Below are 19015 nucleotides of genomic sequence, written 5' to 3'. Positions count from 1 at the left end.
AGCTAACAAGTTCATCGTATACAATTCCAGTATATGATATTTTTCGAAGGCATGCATGTCTTAATACAAATCAAGAGTATATTACTTACTTAGCCATATAGAAAAACTAGGGTATCAACCAGGACTTTGGACTGGTCTCAACCTCTCGTACGCCTTCGGCGTGTTGTTGTTTTAATTTTAGTCGTGTTTTCACCAAATACGGATTGGTGCAAGCCTTGGGGATATTTTATGCTGGGAGTTTGTTTTTCACCAAATACTAAAGTAACAAACTAATAAAATCATCCAATGTAAAGAAATATTAAAAATTACATGTACCATTACTTCTTTTAAAATTAAAAGAAGCATCAAATTCTATAATAATACTTCAGGATACACTACATTTTTTGTTACCGGATCTAAAGACACATTTGATTCATTTGGAAATAATAAAGTAATTCTCCTTGCAGCAGTACACCTGGACAATGCGACATATAGCTGACCATGACTAAATACTGGAGTACGTAAATCAATTCCCACATACTTCACCGATTGTCCCTGGGATTTGTCAATAGTCATCGCATATGCAACGCGTATGGGAAATTGACGTCTTTCCATTTGTATGTTTAGCTCTGAAGCTGAAGGTTGAAAAGTTATTCTAGGGATGAATACTACTTCACCAGCTTTTTCTCCCATTATGATTTTAGCTTCAATCACGTGTCGTCCGCACCTCGTCACCACCAGTCTTGTACCATTACAAAGGCCTTCTTTCGGTGCCAGATTTCTCAGCAACATGATGGTACATCCAACTTTGAGGTCCAGCTTAAATGGAGGTGTTCCTGGTGGACTTAAATTGTTGAGAAATTCAGTTGTAAAATCCGAATCCCTTCCATGATCATCCCGAATCATTTTGTCAGCAGCAAAATACGTGTAAGTCTCCCCATGTAATCTTTCTAATGCATCCATATTAATCTTATGGACGTATTCATTAAGTGGAGATAAAATGATCCTCTCGGTTAAGTATTTGGGTGACATTGGTTCGTCTATTACCAACAGAGGATACACCGAAGATATTAGCTCATGCATGTTTTGACATCTACCCATTGTCGATGGCAAATTAACAACCTCTTTAGGGTTCGTTCCAATCTACATACCAATTAATCGGATTTAAAATAGCTATGTCTACGATAAATATATTTTTATTCAATGAAATTTCATTACCTCAAGCAAGTAGTCAGCAAACTCCAAATTTTCCGATTCCTGCTCCAATCGCATATTTTGGTTTAACGTCAAGACAGTAATGTAATCCCAAAGCAATGAACCTCTTATAGATGCTCCAACAGTTTGTTCTCGACTTGCATTCGAGACCACTGGTAAAGTTTGTCTAAAGTCTCCACCCAAGACGACTGTTACACCTCCAAAGTGTCTGTCATCACTGCGAATATCTCGTAGTAGGCGATCAACTGCTTCCACACAAAATCTATGTTGCATTGAAACTTCATCCCATATGATCAATCTTACTTCTTTAAGCAGCTGGGCATAATCCGAGTCTTTACTAATACTAATACTGTTATCGTCTTGGACTTCAAATGGAATCTTAAAAGTGGAATGTGCCGTTCGACCTCCATCAAGAAGTAGTGAAGCGATACCAGATGAAGCAACAGTTAAGACTATTTTTCCATCTTTACGACATCTTCTTGCTATTGTGTTGTACAAAAAAGTTTTTCCAGTCCCTGCACTGCCATTCAGAAAAAACATTCGTCCATTGCGATCATTCACAGAATCCACTATCGCATTGTACGCCGAACGTTGTGCGACATTCAATTTCTCAATATCTGACTGAATCACCGAATCACTTAATGCAAACTGAAGTTGTCTATGGTCCCAAATGTATTTGTTACCTACTATTTGACCCCAATCATGTCTTGGTCTCGGCATTGATTCATATTTTTCTAGTTTTTTTCCAGATCGTTGAAGCAGTTGATCCAACAGGTATAATCCGTAATCCATTGCCAGTTCATCTGTTGGATTCTGGATGTTAAACCTTGTTCGCAATCTCTGTGGTAGATCATCACATATATTCATTCCAAATTTCGCCCACAACACCTCCGGTCTTGATTGATTACATTGCGATAGGATAATACAAAATAGTTTCCTCAGTTGATTTCCAGTTTGCATAACCACTGCTTCTTGAAGATATTTTTCCGATTCTCCATCATGTGCTAAAATCCCAAGTGAAATACATGCATCTTGAAATGTATTGTGCACCTCGTCTACGTCTCCATTACTTACAGTCTTCAAGTCTTCAAAAGAATTAGCACCTCTAACAGTTGTGAGTAACATACGTAAGTAGTACAACTCTCCAGCGTTAGGGGTAACAAAATACATTCTTCCAATTGCAAATCCTTTTTGTCTAATTTTCCACTGTTTAACCCTTTTACACCATACAAAGTGTTGCGGGAACTGTTGATAAGTATATGCCGGAGCATTAGGATTTTTAGCAGAATATTCAAAATAACCCATCAAATTCGTCATATGTTCCTGTGATGTTCGTATAACCGAGGTCATTGATTTCCTTGTGTTATAAACAACTCGTTGCCTATTCTGTAAATGAATTGCCAACCGTTGTACATCAGGATATTCTTCATGCAAGTGGTACTCAATCAAACGCCATACAGCCTCATGTGGTCCAATGTACCTCGCATCAATATATTGTTGAATCTCGTCATGTTCTCCCAAAACCATCGTAGCTCGGTCACCACCTTTGTAAATGTATTTTCTAATATATTTTACAGCTCTTATTCCTGCACATATTTCCACATTGATGTGGTAATTGAACATTCTTGACAGATGCGGGTTATAGGGTACAACATCTATATTATACGCCTTTCGTTGTTTCTGACAGTTACTTCTATTCCATCCCGACGACGACGATAACTCGGATACCTACCCTCGTCCAAAGTTGTTGTGTCGGTGTACTTCTTAAGATATCCTTTTGTACATTTTCCTTTTTCCATACACGCTGCATATGGATCTCGCTCTCCACATGGACCATGAACCATACATTTGCTTACGGTATCAAACAGTATTGGGTCATTTATCTCATTAGGAAATTCAGCCGAAATAAATTTATCAACCATGTCTGTCGTACGAATTTTTTCCGAATCTTTCAAAAATATAAGAGCATGCATATGTGGTAGCCCACGTTTTTGAAACTCGATGGTATAAACATGGGCGACCACCGTGCCGAACACCTTTTTTTCCTTTATTTCTTTCATCAATGCTTTTCTCTTCAGCTCAAAAACTCGAGCTACCAAACCAGGACGATCAGTGACACTCTGATTGGGTAAAAGTGTATTTTTTATTCTGGTCAATTTGGGTTTGCAGTCATTGTAAGAAAAATATCTGGATGGTGATGAAAACGTGTAATAGCCATCGAATCCTGGTATATCTCGTACATATTCCTCCCGCTTCCAGTGTGTGAAGATGGTAAAATAACAGGATTACCTCTATCACCGGATTTAAATCCGCATTTGTCATATCTGCAATGCAACTGTAGATGTCAGAACGCAGAGTTGGTTGGTTGAATCTGAGCCATGCCAACTTACTTTGCTCTGTAGCAGCCCATGCATCAACTAAGAACTCTTGAAAAAGTTTTCCGGCTCTTAAGATGGTTGAATATTCTTCTGCACGTTTAAATATGCGGTAACTGTAATACTCCATTTGAGATAATTTTGTTTTCGTATAGGTTTTGGTGACTGCATCCCATTGCCTCATTGTTGGTGACCATCCCAGCTCACCAAAAGGAAATAGTAAAACATAATGTAAAGGAAAGTATGCCGAATGACACTCCGAAATTTGTTTCAATCCGTTGTTTTCTCTCAAATGCAATATAATATCTCACACCCCAGTCTCCTTATAAGTATTTTATGGAACGATAACCGCAATCTCATCTGTTGTCGGAAGATTATAACACCTACTATCAGTCGACTTGTTATATTGAAGTGAAACTCTGATATTCTGGTCGGCCGGACTCATCTGGTCTAAAATTGCATAAGCCTGACGATACTTGGTATAAAAAACATTGAATTGGATCATAGTATTCTGAATTTTCTGTAGGACATTCATATTTAACTGAGGATTTCTTTCGCCACGGACAAACAATGAAAAGGCTGGATCATAGATGTACAGTTGGGAGTAAACCGTCATCCTCTCAGTCCCAGGAGCCGGTATAATACCTCCGGTTAAATGTCTCAACTCCCCATGTATTGAGAAAGGTCTCGGACCTCTCCCTTTCAAAGCTCTTGTATCTAATTTGCATCCAAGGCTAGTAAACGCATTAGCTGTATTATACTCTCGAATATATTTCCGAAAAGAAATTGATTCGGCGTCGGTTCCGTCAAACAATTCTCTGATGGCTACTGGTGGTTCACGCAGTGACGGTAGGAAAACTTTTCCTTGGAGACAACATGACCCAAATTTTGGGTTTATTAAAGATGAATTTGTAAGTTTTTCTGCCATCCAGTGCAACAAAAGCTACCTGATTGATAAAAGTATTTGGATCATGTAATTCGTCAGTGTCGTAATCTACTTCGTCAATTTCGTAAGTATCCGACACCCCATCATCTTCTCTAACATTAATAGACGGCATGCATAGTGATAATCAGGTAATCTAGCTTACCCTATGCAAAAACTAAATAAATATATGCAATCTAAATTTTTAAATCCTTACATTTCAGTGTTTTGAGCGTCTGATGTGCTACCAACTCTCCTATGTAATACAACCGACTGCATTGTAAATTTTGTCAACCATTATGATTCTTTTATTTTTGAACTTAAAAATGATAATTATATATGTGCGCGAGTAAATTATTTAACGTTCAAGTTAATTCACCTCTTCATATGACTCTGCATCTTCATGCTCATGTGGTACAACCTCGCTTTCTCTAATCTGTATACCACTCGGGCGCATCCGTTTGCATGGAGGATTCTATAGTTTTGGTAAATAAATTTGTAAATTTTCAAATTTTAACAATAAAATCAATTAATTACTATGTATGCGCACCTCTTCAGTAATAGATTTTCCCTTTCCCTTTAGTGCTCGTCGTCGTTCTGCATCTGCTTCTCTTTCAATTTGTGCTCCTTTCTCACGATGTTCCTGTTCTCTCATCTCTTTGTGTTGTTTTTCTATCTCACGTCGTCGCCTTTGGGATGCTGATCTTCGAGATGATGTTGTCGATGTTAGATTATTTCTCGCCTGCGGTGGACCCGCAACAACACACCGCGGTAGCTGTTCGGTTGTTGTCTCACTATGCACATCTTTTAACCTCTCGAGAATCACTGTCCTATATGCAACTGACGGATGCTGATAACATAAAAATTAAAGTATGTTAACTAAAAAAAATAAAATTAAACAGTATAAAACAAACAACTCAACCAAATTTCCAAAATTATGCTTACGATAACTTGGGTAGTCAAATTATGTCCATTATAGAGCATGTGAACTCCATCATTTGTTTGATTCTCATGATTCGTGTGTCTCCTGCATTCATTAATAAAAAATGTAGTTAGTGTATAAGGTGTTGTAAGATGAAGGTTAATAATCCTTTTTTTTATATATAAGCTCTAATCAGACAGTCGATCGATGATCCGCATCCCACCATGAAAAAATGGAAAACTTCTTAATTTGTCATCCTGGTTATGGGATTTGTTAAACTATAAGATGGGTAATTAAAGGCCATCATTAGATCAATAAATTGATGGATGATAGTAAGTTTTTCATGTGTCTTTCATCCAAATATTTGATCACCTAAAAAAAAATTCTTTGAGGTAAATCTAGTCGCTTTTCACTTTCTTCCCAGATTTGAAACTAGGATAGCTTAAATCCAATAAATCAAATCGAACAGAGTGCAGAATATAATTTTCGATGTAATGACTAGTACTCACATGTTAAACCTTCCAGAGAATGAACTTTTATAATTTTGTTTTAAGAACACCTAATCAGTCTATTTATAGAGTAATGATCTCAAGAAAACTTCATCGTTTTGAACTGATCCCACTACTGGAAAGATACAAATCATGAAACTTCAAGGTAGTGGGTGTGCACAGTTATTAGTTTTTCATTTTTTCATTTTTTCCTTAACTTTTGTATCCATTCAATACCGACTCATACACTCCGATACTATGCCATTCTTTTAACCGTTAATCAATTTACCGAAGTTGAAGAGTTTTAGGCCATCTTAATGGTTATGTACTCGCTTATTATCACCTTTAAAACCGCAAACCACGTTGAAGACTTAATCCATACGACTCTTTTGAAATGAAAATAGATGTCAGTGGAAGGTATGGATCTTTCCATGGAAACTGACGGTGGATAAGTTGAGACTTTCTGGAAATCCATGGAAACTGACCAGTAATTGTCTTTCCCAAAACTCATTAAACCATCATTTGGACATCATTTGGACACCAGAAAGACATTAAACCATCATTTTTTAAAGAAGCAGTACACCATAATAAGCAACAGAAACTATTCAATTTGGTCTAGATGTTGTGAAGCCAAAGGCTGTTCAATCCGTATACGTCTAGTTTGGAAAATGATGTATGTTCTTGCTTAGGATAAACCTGAAGTTAATAGAACTGAAAAGCATCAGAGTAAGTTACATCTTGAGCTTACACCAAGGTCCAAGACAACACCACGAACCCTCCTGCAAACATAATGAGACTCAGTTTAACAGAGAGCACAGTAGCGAACTATCCTAATTTGATCAATTTCTAATAATAAAAAGATTAGTAATGGCTTTTGTGCCCTATGTGCATCCACAGTAGGTGTGGTAGTGTTCATGGAGCTCTCGTCCTACGTAGGGAGCTTCTCCTTGTCTACAGTATGGCAGTACATACATAAACAGGAAGTCAACTACATAAACAGGAAGTCATTTATGTGACCTTCAATTTTTCTCATGACGGTGCTTTTAAAACAAATTCGTCCTTTAATGCAAGGGTAACTACAGTTTCTAAGTGTACCACACAGACGTCTCTCTATATCATGTCATAATGCAAAGAAAAAGAAGGGTAGTCATCTCCAGAACAAACCATGATACAACCAAGTTCATAAATTGAACCAACCACCTCTGATGCAAGCCGAAGTTACATGATACAACTATGATACAACTACTACAAATTGGTCGCAATGGACGTGTGCACATTAGCTACTAAAAATTTCCCAACCCAATACAACGTTATTTTTGAAAATTTCTAAAATAATTTCAAAAAATAGTTCAGAAAAATAAATTTGTTCATAGAAAAATTAAGAAAGTTACCAAATTGCACGTATAATGAAGTTTTGACGTTGAAGTTGCACAGTGAAGCTTTATAATTTCCAAGGATGCAACAACCTATACGATCTACCATTCTTGAACTACACATAGGATATGAATTCAAAAAACAACAACCTGATTTTAGGCTAAAGTTCACATTTTGATCGTAATATTGAAGTTGATTACTGTAAACAAACATTAAGAAATCAATTACAAATAGGATGAATGAACATAAATGATAAAAACTGAACATCACCCAAAAAGAAAAGAAAAAACAATCATTTAGAACTAAAATAAACAATATTGACAGTGAATAAGTGATCAGAAAAGCAAATTCGAAACTGAAAATCTAAAAAAACTGGCAACTGCTGATCTCCCTGTACGTCATGTGGATTATCCCTTCCATTTCAAAACAATCGAATCAAAGATTCGACAAATACAAAACGATCCAGTATCTCATAATTATCAAAAAAGAAAAGAAAATGATAATAGATAAAATGATAGAAACTACTTACAGATCCTAACCGAAACTATGAGAAACAAACAATCTGAACGAAAAAATGATTGAATCGCCTCTCTTAAACTTCGATTTTGAGACGATCCGATATTTTTTTACATTCACGATATCCGATGATAATGTATGAAAATGAAATTTATTCGGATTCACAAACTGAAACTTGAGTTTTAAGATAACGTAATCCTTATTTTCTTTGCCGTTTAGACTAATAGCGTAACGATTTGCAGTTTTGGCATATCTTGGGAAGTTATAAGAACAACCGGTATAAAAGATACCTAAGCAAAATGGGGCGAAACAAAGGGAGGTTGCTTTGCGTCCGTTCAATCTGGACTGAGCGGTTTTCAATTTTCTAGGATTTGTGTTTTTGGAAACACAAAGGACGGTGGATAAGTCTATACCTATGGAAACGGACGGAGGAAACCTTCCCTTTGTTGGACTACAAAATCACCACCACTATTTGTCTTTCCAAGACTCCATCCCGGCCTTTCTTTGATTCATTGGTCAACAATAAAGTAATTCTCCTTGCAGCACTACACCTAGACAATGCGACATATAGCTGACCATGGCTAAATATTGGAGTACGTAAATCAATGCCCACATACTTCACCGATTGTCCCTGTGATTTATTAATAGTCATTGCATATATGGGAAATTGACGTCTTTCCATTTGTAGGGTACATTTTCTTCACCACGTTTGAGAATGTAAAAGTGTTTATGAGGAGCATGTGTCGCCAATGAGGAGCACGTACAACAATCTGAGTATAAGCAATTCATTAGTTCTGTGCATTTCATAAATAATTTCATTGTCGCAGTCTTAGCAAATTCGCTTCAATTGATAGAAAAAAATTAATGGGAATGATCTGAGTAGTACCTTATGTTTTTGTTTCCATTGAGGCCCATAGTGCAAACTAAGATAAATTCTGTCTCCCATTTGCCGGTCTTTCTACAAAAATTTGTAACTTTGTGTATATAAAAAACAAAATTACTGGTAAGAATGTTTGAAAATGTGATATCGTTTACCTCGGGAGTAGCAACGTATTTTTCCTTCCCCGAATCAGTCACAATCAGCCGGTCCTCAATCGGCTTTTATCATCAAATCATTGAAAATAGATCACATTTCATGGAAAATAAAATAAAATAAAACTGATAGAAAACATAAGATGAACAAACCTTCATATCATGGAAGTAAATCAGAACACCATTCCTTGCTAAATGTTTAATCTTGTGAAATCGAGAGTTTCCGTTAATATGACAGTCAGAAAGCTAAAATGGTAGACATCTAAAAATATGATTATTGGATTTTCTTACCGCGTAATCTAAGTCACGATCCATCTGTTACAGCAATTAAAAAGTGTGAGACACTAAGAAGTAGGTATTAATCATTGTTGAACTAACCGTGTGCCAATGAATTAGCATACCTCGCCATATATAGATAAACATGGATAATTTGTGTCCAAGAAGAAACCATTAGTTGTTTTTCGCTGCACCACACTTTTTTTGGCCTGAAAACTCAGCCACAGACTTTCAAATTTCAATAGCCTAAACCAAAATAAGATATGATCAGAATCAACAATACAATCTTTAAAAAGTACCTTTGATGTATTCTTTCTTGTTTTCGTTCCTTTCGTTTTTGATGTGCTAATATTTTCTACTTGCATGGCTGCATCCCATCTTTGTTTTTGCATTTTCTCTTTGTGTAACTGAATTAGCTTTGTTACAAACTCACCTGTAGTTGAGGATGTAGTTGAGGATGGTATTCCAAATTCCGGGCCGGTCACACTATTTCGTACAATCTTCCTGTGATTGCTGGTTTGATAGATGTAGTTGTGCATAAATGTAACAGGCACTGTGGATTGCCATTTGTATGGAACAGTTTTCATCACTTTCTTCGTGCGATTAAGGGTGTTAAAGATGCAATTGTGGACATATCTCACTGCATCCATGAATCTAGCAAAACTGAAAAAAAAATTATACCCAATAGTTTAAAACAAAACCCTAAATGTTTTATCACCTAAAAGAAAAAAGAAAAAAAAAACGGCAACCTTAATGAATACAAACCAACATAGGTCAATACCTCAATCAGAACACCATTCGTCAATGTACCGTTCTGATATCCTAGTTTCATTAACTATGCACCACACGTCTAGTTAAATTTTTTATATGAAATAAGATTTTGATTATGCATATCCACTAACGGATTTAAGAATGAGAAATTCAGTGTTGAACAACTAAAGTGAGTTCACCTGAGATTTTCAATTGTGATCTCGCGCATTCGGGTTTATTGCCCACCGGACCTCTGAAGCACCTAGATGTTGGTGTCTTTTTTTAAGAAACCAAACACATCTGCATCAGAAAGGTTGCAAATGTCAGGAAACGGATTGTGCAGGTCACTCGTGATGCCATTTTGCTCTATATTTGGGTAGCTACTGGCATTAAAAAAAAATCAAATAACAAATCAAATATTATGAGTGATCGAAACATTATAAAACCTTCGTGCAACTGTAGATGGGCCAGAATTTACTTTCAGCGTCAACGTTATGGCTTGAATAAGTGCAGCAAGACAATTTAGATACTCAGCAGGAGGAACAACCTGCAAGTTCAGAAAAATAAGCATTATAAATATCCGTACTCCGATAAATTAAGAACAAATAGATGTTCAGATACATAGAACGAAAGAAGCTTGTATGATACAAATTAGTATGGAAAAGTAATCCCTAATTGGATTACAAAAATCTAGGTATGCCATTTTCAACTTTCCAATTGTTTTCATCTTAATGAGACAATCATGCAAAAACCTTTGAAATCTACTCCTATTTAGGTTATCATCTGTACACAACAGCTCATAATAGAGCTCAACAAAGATAGTTATAGTTACTGAAACATACTTAGATACAAAACTATTTAAGCCGCAAAGCCAATCCACTTCAGGTCATTGAAATGGCACCATTTGTGAACAACATCAAATTAGGTTTGATATAACACCAAAAAAGGTGCAACAGCCTCTTCTTGTCATGCAACTCAAAATTGTCTGCTAGAAAGGAAAAAAAAAACATGATCAGAACTCTAGGATTCCGAATTCAGTTAACAAAGTACAGGTGATACTAAGAACCCCAAATTAAAAATGAATGTTAAATCTAAAACCATATAAGTTCAACTCGCATTTGGAATATATAAGACCCATTTATTTCGCGTGAAAGGCAACACCCAAAGAACTCATCACTAAGATCCAACCTTAATAATACTTCAAATCAGTTCCTAAGAATTTGACAAACAAAAATTTCTTCACAAAAGCTTAAGAATTGGAACATTAAAATCAACGATTAATTTTTCCACTCAAAATCATTGTAAATCCTTCTAAAATTATTTGACAGAATAAGGATTCTTCTGTGATGGGAAAAACCTACTTTCCACCCAAACCATTAAGAACCAATTGATTGAATTAATCGGTAGCATTAAAAAGGGAAATCGAAACTTAAAATAAACAGAGAAAATGAGAGGCATTTTCATACGTAAAACGTGTAGCTAATATGGAAACCGAAATTGAAAACCCAATGAAAGAAGAATCGATTTCTTCTAATCAACTTTGCATGAATCAATCGGCAACCACCATTGGCAAAAATTGTAAACGGAAGTTAGAAGGGAGGCGAAACTTACATGTTGAATTGGTGAGACTGATGCTGTTCTGGGATGTTCGAAAACAAATTAATTTTGGATAGCAGTTTTATGTGAGAGAAGAAATCTGAGAGAAGATCTGATAGAAGAAATTGCGTTTCCCAAATCTCACTAAAATTTTTGAGAAGAAAAAATAGGCTTGGAGGTTCAGGTAGTTTCGTAAGGGAATTATGGGGAGTTGAAAATCCAGAAAAACAAATGGTAACCGAAATGGGAGTTGCGGAGATACGTGGATGGTCCAAAAAACCAGTCTGTTATAGATTAGTGATGAGCGATCAAGATTTTCTTAATGACACAAAGAACGGTGGATGAGCTCAAAATTCATCCACACCACTATTTTTCTTTCCAAGACTCCATCCCGGCCTTTCTTTGTCTCCTCCAAAAAAGGCAACCGTGTCATAGTTAAAAGAGAAATCTTAACAATGGTTGTGTTTTCAATAGTTGTGTTTTCACCAAACCCGGATTGGTGCAAGCATTGGGGATATTCTTATGAGGGGATTTTTTTTTCACGAAATACTACAATAACAAACTAATAAAACCATCCAATGTAAAGAAATATTATAAATTACATGTACGATACAATCTAGAAAATTAAAAGAAGCATCAAATTCTACAATAATACTTCGGGATACACTATATTTTTTTTTACCGGACCTAAAAACACATTTGATTCATTTTGCAACAATAAAGTAATTTTCCTTGCAGCAGTACACCTAGACAATGCGACATATAGCTGACCATGGCTAAATACTGGACTACGTAAATCAATCTCCACATACTTCACCGATTGTCCATGTGATTTTTTAATAGTCATCGCATATGCAACGCGTATGCGATGATTTTGTTAATAGTCATGCCGCGACGGACTTTATGATTTTGTTAATAGTCATGCCGCGATGAATTTCATGATTTTGCCGCGCCTTCGATATTTCGGTAGCCCTTTCCTGTTCGATATTGATTTCCATAAATTAAACTGATAACTTTGCTGGTCGTTTTGCATTCTTGTTGTAGTTGTTAATATCTTTTGATTACAAAAGAAATATGAATAACTTTCTAATTCAATGCAAAATGATATTATTTTGGTTACTTGGTCCAGCAAACTTCGTCTGATCACATAATGTATAACAATCTGGCGATCACGTGTTGACCGGCTTCGAAGAGTTTGAGCAAGTCTTAACCGGCTCTAATAGCAAGACAGATTCTATCATCCAAGACTGCGCTGTAAACTATCGGTACTAATCGAATATTTCAAACGGAAATGAAAGCACCCGCAGTACAGGTATATTATATGTCCAATTCAATTCAACAACAACAACGAAAAAAAATGGCAAGGAGAAGCACATTCATGGCAACATCAAACACAGTTGATTCATTATTAAAAGAGAAATCTTAACAATGTGTAATGTCATTTTTTCTTTTTAATACTAATTACAAATAATTTATTATTATTTCCACGTAATGTCACCTCATTCTCCACAATCTCTTCCCTTTACGTATTTACTATCATCACTTAATGCCGAGAAAAGAAGATTATTGTCCAAAACATTAGGTCCACTATTTAGTAACTTAATTTTACACAGGCGTTCACTAAACAACTCGGAACATAATGCAACATTAAATTTGAAATGCATATGAAAAATGAAAAAAAAAACATAATGTGAACATCGACATAGGCAATTGATAAGATTCGGTAATATTTTGATAGTGATCATCTTTCACTGATTAGGAAGAAATCCTACACAGGTGACGGTTGAGCAGGTGATAACAATTCCTTCAATTCAATTAAACAAACTAAGAATAAATTTGCGTATTTTAAAATATAACAAATAGAATTGCAATTTATTGAGATATGAACTGTTCGTGCAAAAGATAACTTTTTTTGCGTAAAATAACGCAAAGAAACCTCACGGGATTTCAAGGAAGATCAAACCTGTAAAATCATTTAACTGCAAAGATTAACTCAATGAATACTTTCATAATATACAGTGAAAAAAATGCATGAACAATCCCTTGAAGTTGATAATTCCTCCCAGCAATAAGTCACCGCACCAGGAGAATGCAAACTCACTTTATTTGCACACTTGCACTTGCCATCGGACATACTCTTCAAACTAAAATGAAAAGAGAATGGATGGAAGAGAAAACGAAGAATCCAGAGACGACATGTATTCAACAGTAGAAGACATGAGAAAATGAACATGACACGTATTCAACAGTAAAAACCCACAAATATTAAAAGTATAGGAAAAGAAAATATTGTTGGCATAGAATTCCAACATTTTTGTTTTATGAAATATCCATTTCATTCTCCACGACCAAATATTACTGGTGTTGAAGTCTCGAACCTCTTCATTTCAAAGCTTTTGTATCTAATTTGCACCCGAGGTTGGAAAATGCATTTGCTGCATCATACTCTGGAATGTGTTTCCGAAACGAAGTTGATGTGGCGTCGTTACCGTCATATATTTCTGTCAAGGCTGTAGGTGGTTCACGGAGTAATGGTAGACGAACTTTTCCTTGTAGAATTCTTAAAGAGGAAGTCGTTTTTTCTGTCATCCGGTGCGTTGTCCAGCCATGCCTACATTTGACATCCATTAGTCCTAGAAAACTGCGTCCTTCCTTCGGTATCAAGAGCAGGAACCGGGTTAATAGTTGTAGTTATGAACCTTGAGAGAGATCAGTGATAGTTACACACCTGCAAAGAACAAAGAGATTTTAAAAGTAAATGTCAGAAAAACAGAAAACTTTACCAAAACGGTGCTTTGAATGGAAAAGCAATTCAATATCATCATCAAATTGTAAGGCAGAAATTACCACAATTGAATTTAAAAGGAGAATTTTGGGAATAGAGGAAGATAGAGATGGAGAGTTTGAAACTGCTTTTAATCAAAAATGGGGATGATATATAGTGGATCGGTTATGTATAAGTAAGTTAGAAAAACCACTCCTACTTTCTTTGCAAGCGGTTAAGGATCAATACGTGTATGTGTCAATTGCAGCGTTTTTCAGACCCTTCTGTATGGCGTAGAAAAACAAAGAACGGTGGATATGTTTACAACTAAGTAAACAGACGGAGGATACCTTCCTTCTGTTGGACCACGAAATCAGGGCCTCTAGTTGTGTTTCCAGAACCCATCCTGGCCGCTCTTTGTCCCTCCCAAAAAGGCAACTGTGTCATAGTATATTGATAATTCAATTTCCACTATAAAGAAAAGAGGTATTTTTGGTGAAACCTTCCTTTTTGGTGAAGCTTTTTTTTTAATTACCAACATAATTTCTGAATATAAAGTTTGAAAATCAAAATGACAATATGCAGGAGCTAATGATAAAAGAGTGCAAAGGGTGAATTTGTCATTCGGCGCATTAATAATGTTAGGAGACGCTAGGTTCGAATCCTATTGAGAACAATTTTCTCAACATCATATTCCAGTTAATGATATCTTCATGTTTTCTCTCTGCTAAAATTCTCTTCCCTCTTCTTCCTCGGTTTCATTCTTCTCGATAGTAACCTCTTCTTTGTTCTTGATTTTTATCACCTTCATCAATTCCTCACACTAACATGAATTGATTGAATTGATTCTAGTTTGTTTTAGATTTTTATCATCTTCTCATAACAACAAATACTCCAAAAGTTCAAATCAAAACCTAGAACCCAAAATTTTGAGAGAGTTTGAGAAAATGGGGTAAACTGATTGAATTAAATTTACAGTCAATTGGAAACTTACTTCTTCGATTACAGAAAAGTTGGAAATCTCAATTTGGGGTTAGGGTTTCGCAAGTTATTCTCTCCACTTCAAAGGGCTTCACAATGCTCATTGTCTTCTGCTAAATTGGTTAGTAAAATTCTCATCCTTAACATACTAGTTGAATTTAGAATATTGGTTTCAATTTCTCTTCCTTAACATACTCTCTGTTCAAATTTGGTTCCTTAATCAAATTAAGTTTGAAGCTTAAGACGTACGATATTGGTGTTGCATAAAGAAACTCAAATAAGTTGAATCCCGGTCAGAAATCAGTAGGGAATTTTAGTTAAATTCAATAGTGACTCAATAATACTGATATTTTGTATTTGCCGGTTAGGATTAAGATTAGTTCCAACTTCTAACAAGGAACCATGTACCTGTTATAGCGAGGGTTACATTTGTGTTGCATAAAGAAACTTGATTGACTGAAAATATACCATGGAACCAATTGAGTTTCTTTTTCCATTGTCACCAAAATCAATGACTAAAACCATCTACCAGTTTCGATTATCTAGAAAATTTGGTAGAAACTTGGTAGTAGTTTGTGTAGAAATATTTGAATGAATAAAATCAATGTTTGTCATTAAAAAAATTACTTTATTTTTGGGCTTATTGGATCAGTACCAATTCCTGATATTAATAAAGTTTCCATTCTTGCCTGACCACTGCAGAAATCGATTTATTGATAGTTTCGCAAACATGGCTACACAATTTCGTTTTATGATTAAACTATTCTTGCTTGGTCAATGCAGATATTGATTCATCCATTGAACAAATCGTCCTTTATGTAACCAATTCAATTATGTGTTGGATTACATTAAAATATCATGATTATGAGAATCCTAATTTTCTCTCCATACATAATCAGAAATGAAATTTCGCCTAACTTTTTTTTTTTTTGCAATTGATTGGATAATGAGAGTTAGTGTAATTTTCACTTTCTTATCCCACTTGTTTACTTACTAGACTATTGTGTTTGCCCGTTAGGATTGAGATTAGTTCCATCTTCCAACAAGAAACCATCTACCTGTTATAATGAGGCTTGAATAGTCACTGTAAACCTATAATTTGAAGCCTACTTTAGTCGTCCAGTCCTCATCAAATACAAAACAATGAGTTTCTTATGAACAATTACAGTCAATCAAATGTCAATACTGGAAAGACATTTGATTCTTTCACACTTTGTTATTCAATCCAAAATCAAATAAAAACACTACTAGGAAATTTTTGCTAGCTACTCTTACTAACTCTTACTCTTGAATGCATGTCCCAATTTTTGCGTTAAGAACCTTTTGCTAGTTACTCTTACTACTGTTGTTATGTTTCACTTTAGGTAGATGCTACAAACCTTTGTACTTATTTTCACTACTGCTACTACTATTACAATGTTCCTTTGTAGTTTTTCTTTTCTAATCCCGTTGAGGTTCTAACAGGCGTACATATAAACTGCAGGTACATACATGAGGTAAACAAACAATGTATATTGGATAATATGGATTGATCTTGGAAATTGGATACAAAACTTATACTGCCCAACATAATGGTGCAACAATCAATAGTTGCTCAAGAGAATTTCTCAATTTTCAAAATAATTTGGTGGAAGTGGTTTTCAGTCATTTCATTGAGTTATAAATTGTTACAAGCTTGAGCCCGAACTGCAGCAGCAAATGCTATATTGCTATTCGTACAGTGGTCGATCGTGGTATAATATATTTGGTTTATTACTTTTGCTTACTTATTTGTTAGGGATATTAAATAGATATTAATGCTCCAAGGAGGGATTATGAACATATCATTTGTACTTGGAAATGGGATTGGATTGATAGATAATTTTCTTTAATAGTGGATTTTTAATTGGTAATTAGTCAGTATGCAAGGAGGATATGAGGTGAACGGGGATCCCTATCTTGGAACATATGCCAACGAGAACAGGGGTATCCATTGACACGTTAGAAAAGAAAATTGGTCTTGAAATGGAAAGGCAGGCGCATCGCGCGTGCGTGTTATACTAGTTTGATATAGAACAAAGAACCTATTAGAGCATAGCTCGGTCAACCTTGCATGCGTTGCTATCTCAAGCATGTTTGTCAATGTTAGTGATCAAAACTATGAGCCTTGATTTCTAGCCTACATAGCTAAGTCTCGGACTAAGATAGGAAAAGTGTAGTTGAGCTCAAGGACTTCATGGCGATTCAACGACAACGACGAAGATCTACACAAGGAACCGTGGAACTTCATCAACAAAAAGGTATGTGGAGACTTGAACTTATCTATCACTCAAAAGTCTATCTATTCTATCTCCTACTTCTTATGAGACAAAAGTCGTATGCTATATAGACTAGATCATACACACTTCACATTTCGAGCTGAGCATTCATTGCTTATCTTTTATCTCGAAATCGTGTGTTGGTAAAGCGTTTCGCTTTGATCAAGTTTATCTTCGCTTAGTGACGAAAGTCATGAAAGTTTCAATCACTTTGAGAATTGCTCTGACGTGAATCGGTCTGTGAATAACGGCTACATAGCGTCCTCCGAGAATGTCTCAATGATTGAAATAAGAGTTTAGATTACATAACCATGTATTCCTTGAACCGAAGTTTTCGAACTTTGTTGATCAAGTGAAATCGGGAGGATTGTGGAATTGGCTTGCCAAGTCCGCGAACCCAGTCCGCAGACTCAGTCCGCGAACTGACGGAAGTTCTCGACCGAGAATTTCTCCTGGGATTTCCAAAACTCGTTTGTGTGCTATGTCCGCGAACTGGCGGGTTCTCTTGCCGAGAATTTTTGCTGAGTTTGGAAAACTCAACCGATTAACTTAAGTCCGCGAACTTGTTTGTGAACTTAAGAGGTTATGATCTAAAGATGTGCTCTGAACAAGAAACATTAAATTACTAAGGAATGATTTATGCAAACCGTGGCTATAATGTTCATGAGCCGATTCAATCGAATCGAATCATTTTTGTTTCAATTGTGTCTTGTGTAGTTACATAAGATCTCATAGCAATTGAACAACTCTTTAACTAGTTCATTTGAGTCAATTGAACTAGTTATGGTGAAGAAGAACAAGGTTAATATGAAATGCTCATATGGATGACCTTTTGGGTTACTATGTTGAACCAACATGAACGTACACGTTTGAGCATGGTTTTCACGAACCCAGTAAACGTATACCCAAGTGTGTGTGACAAGCTAAGTTTTCGATCTAACGGTTGAGAAATATTAGCTTGTATCTAAATCAGGTTTTCATCTAACGGTGAATATGGATTGCTTTGTAAGTAAGGCAAAACCCTGATTTGAAGGCTATACAAAGGAGACATATAGCATTGAACAAACCTAATCCCCACACGTCTGTGTGCTACTAGTGCGCTCGCTAGAGTCTATCTCCATTAACCTTTGATTTTCTTCTCTAAAATCAGGTTAACGACTTAAAGACTTCATTGGGATTGTGAAGCCAGACCGATACTACTTTATCGTAGTTGTGTGATCTGATCTTGCATCTTCTATCGTACGAGTACAATCGATTGATTGGGTTGAGATCGTGAGAGTTCTCTGATAGGCAAGATAAAGAAGTCACAAACATCTTCGTCACACTGTTTGTGATTCCTCGACAATCCGCTTGTGTAGTCAGGAAGGATTGTAGAGAGGTGATTGATTAATCTAGGCTGGTTTTCGGGAATATAAGACCGGATTATCAATTGGTTCCTGTTCACCTTGATTTTATATTGAAAGACGGAACAAAACCTAGGGTTTATATGTGGGAGACAGATTTATCCTTCGATAGAATTTTCTGTGTG

At 35.8% G+C, this 19015-nt stretch overlaps 2 protein-coding genes and 2 long non-coding RNA genes across 4 annotated transcripts; 1 reads left to right on the top strand and 3 right to left on the bottom strand.

Moving 5' to 3' along the window:
• Positions 1 to 351: 351 nt before the first annotated feature.
• LOC113359744 lies at positions 352 to 3753 on the bottom strand. The gene is made up of 4 exons (XM_026603327.1): positions 3484 to 3753; positions 2927 to 3314; positions 1198 to 2780; positions 352 to 1122 (listed from the first exon to the last, which is right to left on the bottom strand). Exons 1-4 carry the CDS (start codon positions 3751 to 3753, stop codon positions 352 to 354), a joined length of 3012 nt encoding a protein of 1003 aa, XP_026459112.1.
• Positions 3754 to 7606: 3853 nt separating this feature from the next.
• Positions 7607 to 9197, bottom strand: LOC113361487. Its single transcript, XM_026604723.1, has 5 exons — positions 9115 to 9197; positions 8977 to 9027; positions 8827 to 8889; positions 8678 to 8749; positions 7607 to 8561 (listed from the first exon to the last, which is right to left on the bottom strand). Exons 1-5 carry the CDS (start codon positions 9136 to 9138, stop codon positions 8433 to 8435), a joined length of 339 nt encoding a protein of 112 aa, XP_026460508.1. The 5' UTR covers positions 9139 to 9197; the 3' UTR covers positions 7607 to 8432.
• A 915-nt stretch (positions 9198 to 10112) lies between these two features.
• Positions 10113 to 10762, bottom strand: LOC113362251. The gene is made up of 3 exons (XR_003365657.1): positions 10692 to 10762; positions 10296 to 10396; positions 10113 to 10149 (listed from the first exon to the last, which is right to left on the bottom strand). It is a non-coding gene; the product is annotated as an uncharacterized LOC113362251 (long non-coding RNA).
• A 4120-nt stretch (positions 10763 to 14882) lies between these two features.
• Positions 14883 to 17082, top strand: LOC113361486. The gene is made up of 2 exons (XR_003365143.1): positions 14883 to 15311; positions 16674 to 17082. It is a non-coding gene; the product is annotated as an uncharacterized LOC113361486 (long non-coding RNA).
• The last annotated feature ends 1933 nt before the right edge of the window (positions 17083 to 19015 follow it).

The sequence above is a fragment of the Papaver somniferum genome, chromosome 3 (assembly GCF_003573695.1).
Source record: "Papaver somniferum cultivar HN1 chromosome 3, ASM357369v1, whole genome shotgun sequence".
Taxonomy (NCBI): domain Eukaryota; kingdom Viridiplantae; phylum Streptophyta; class Magnoliopsida; order Ranunculales; family Papaveraceae; genus Papaver; species Papaver somniferum.
The sequence above is the reverse complement of the archived record's forward strand: the minus strand, read 5'-3'. Positions and strand labels throughout refer to the sequence as shown.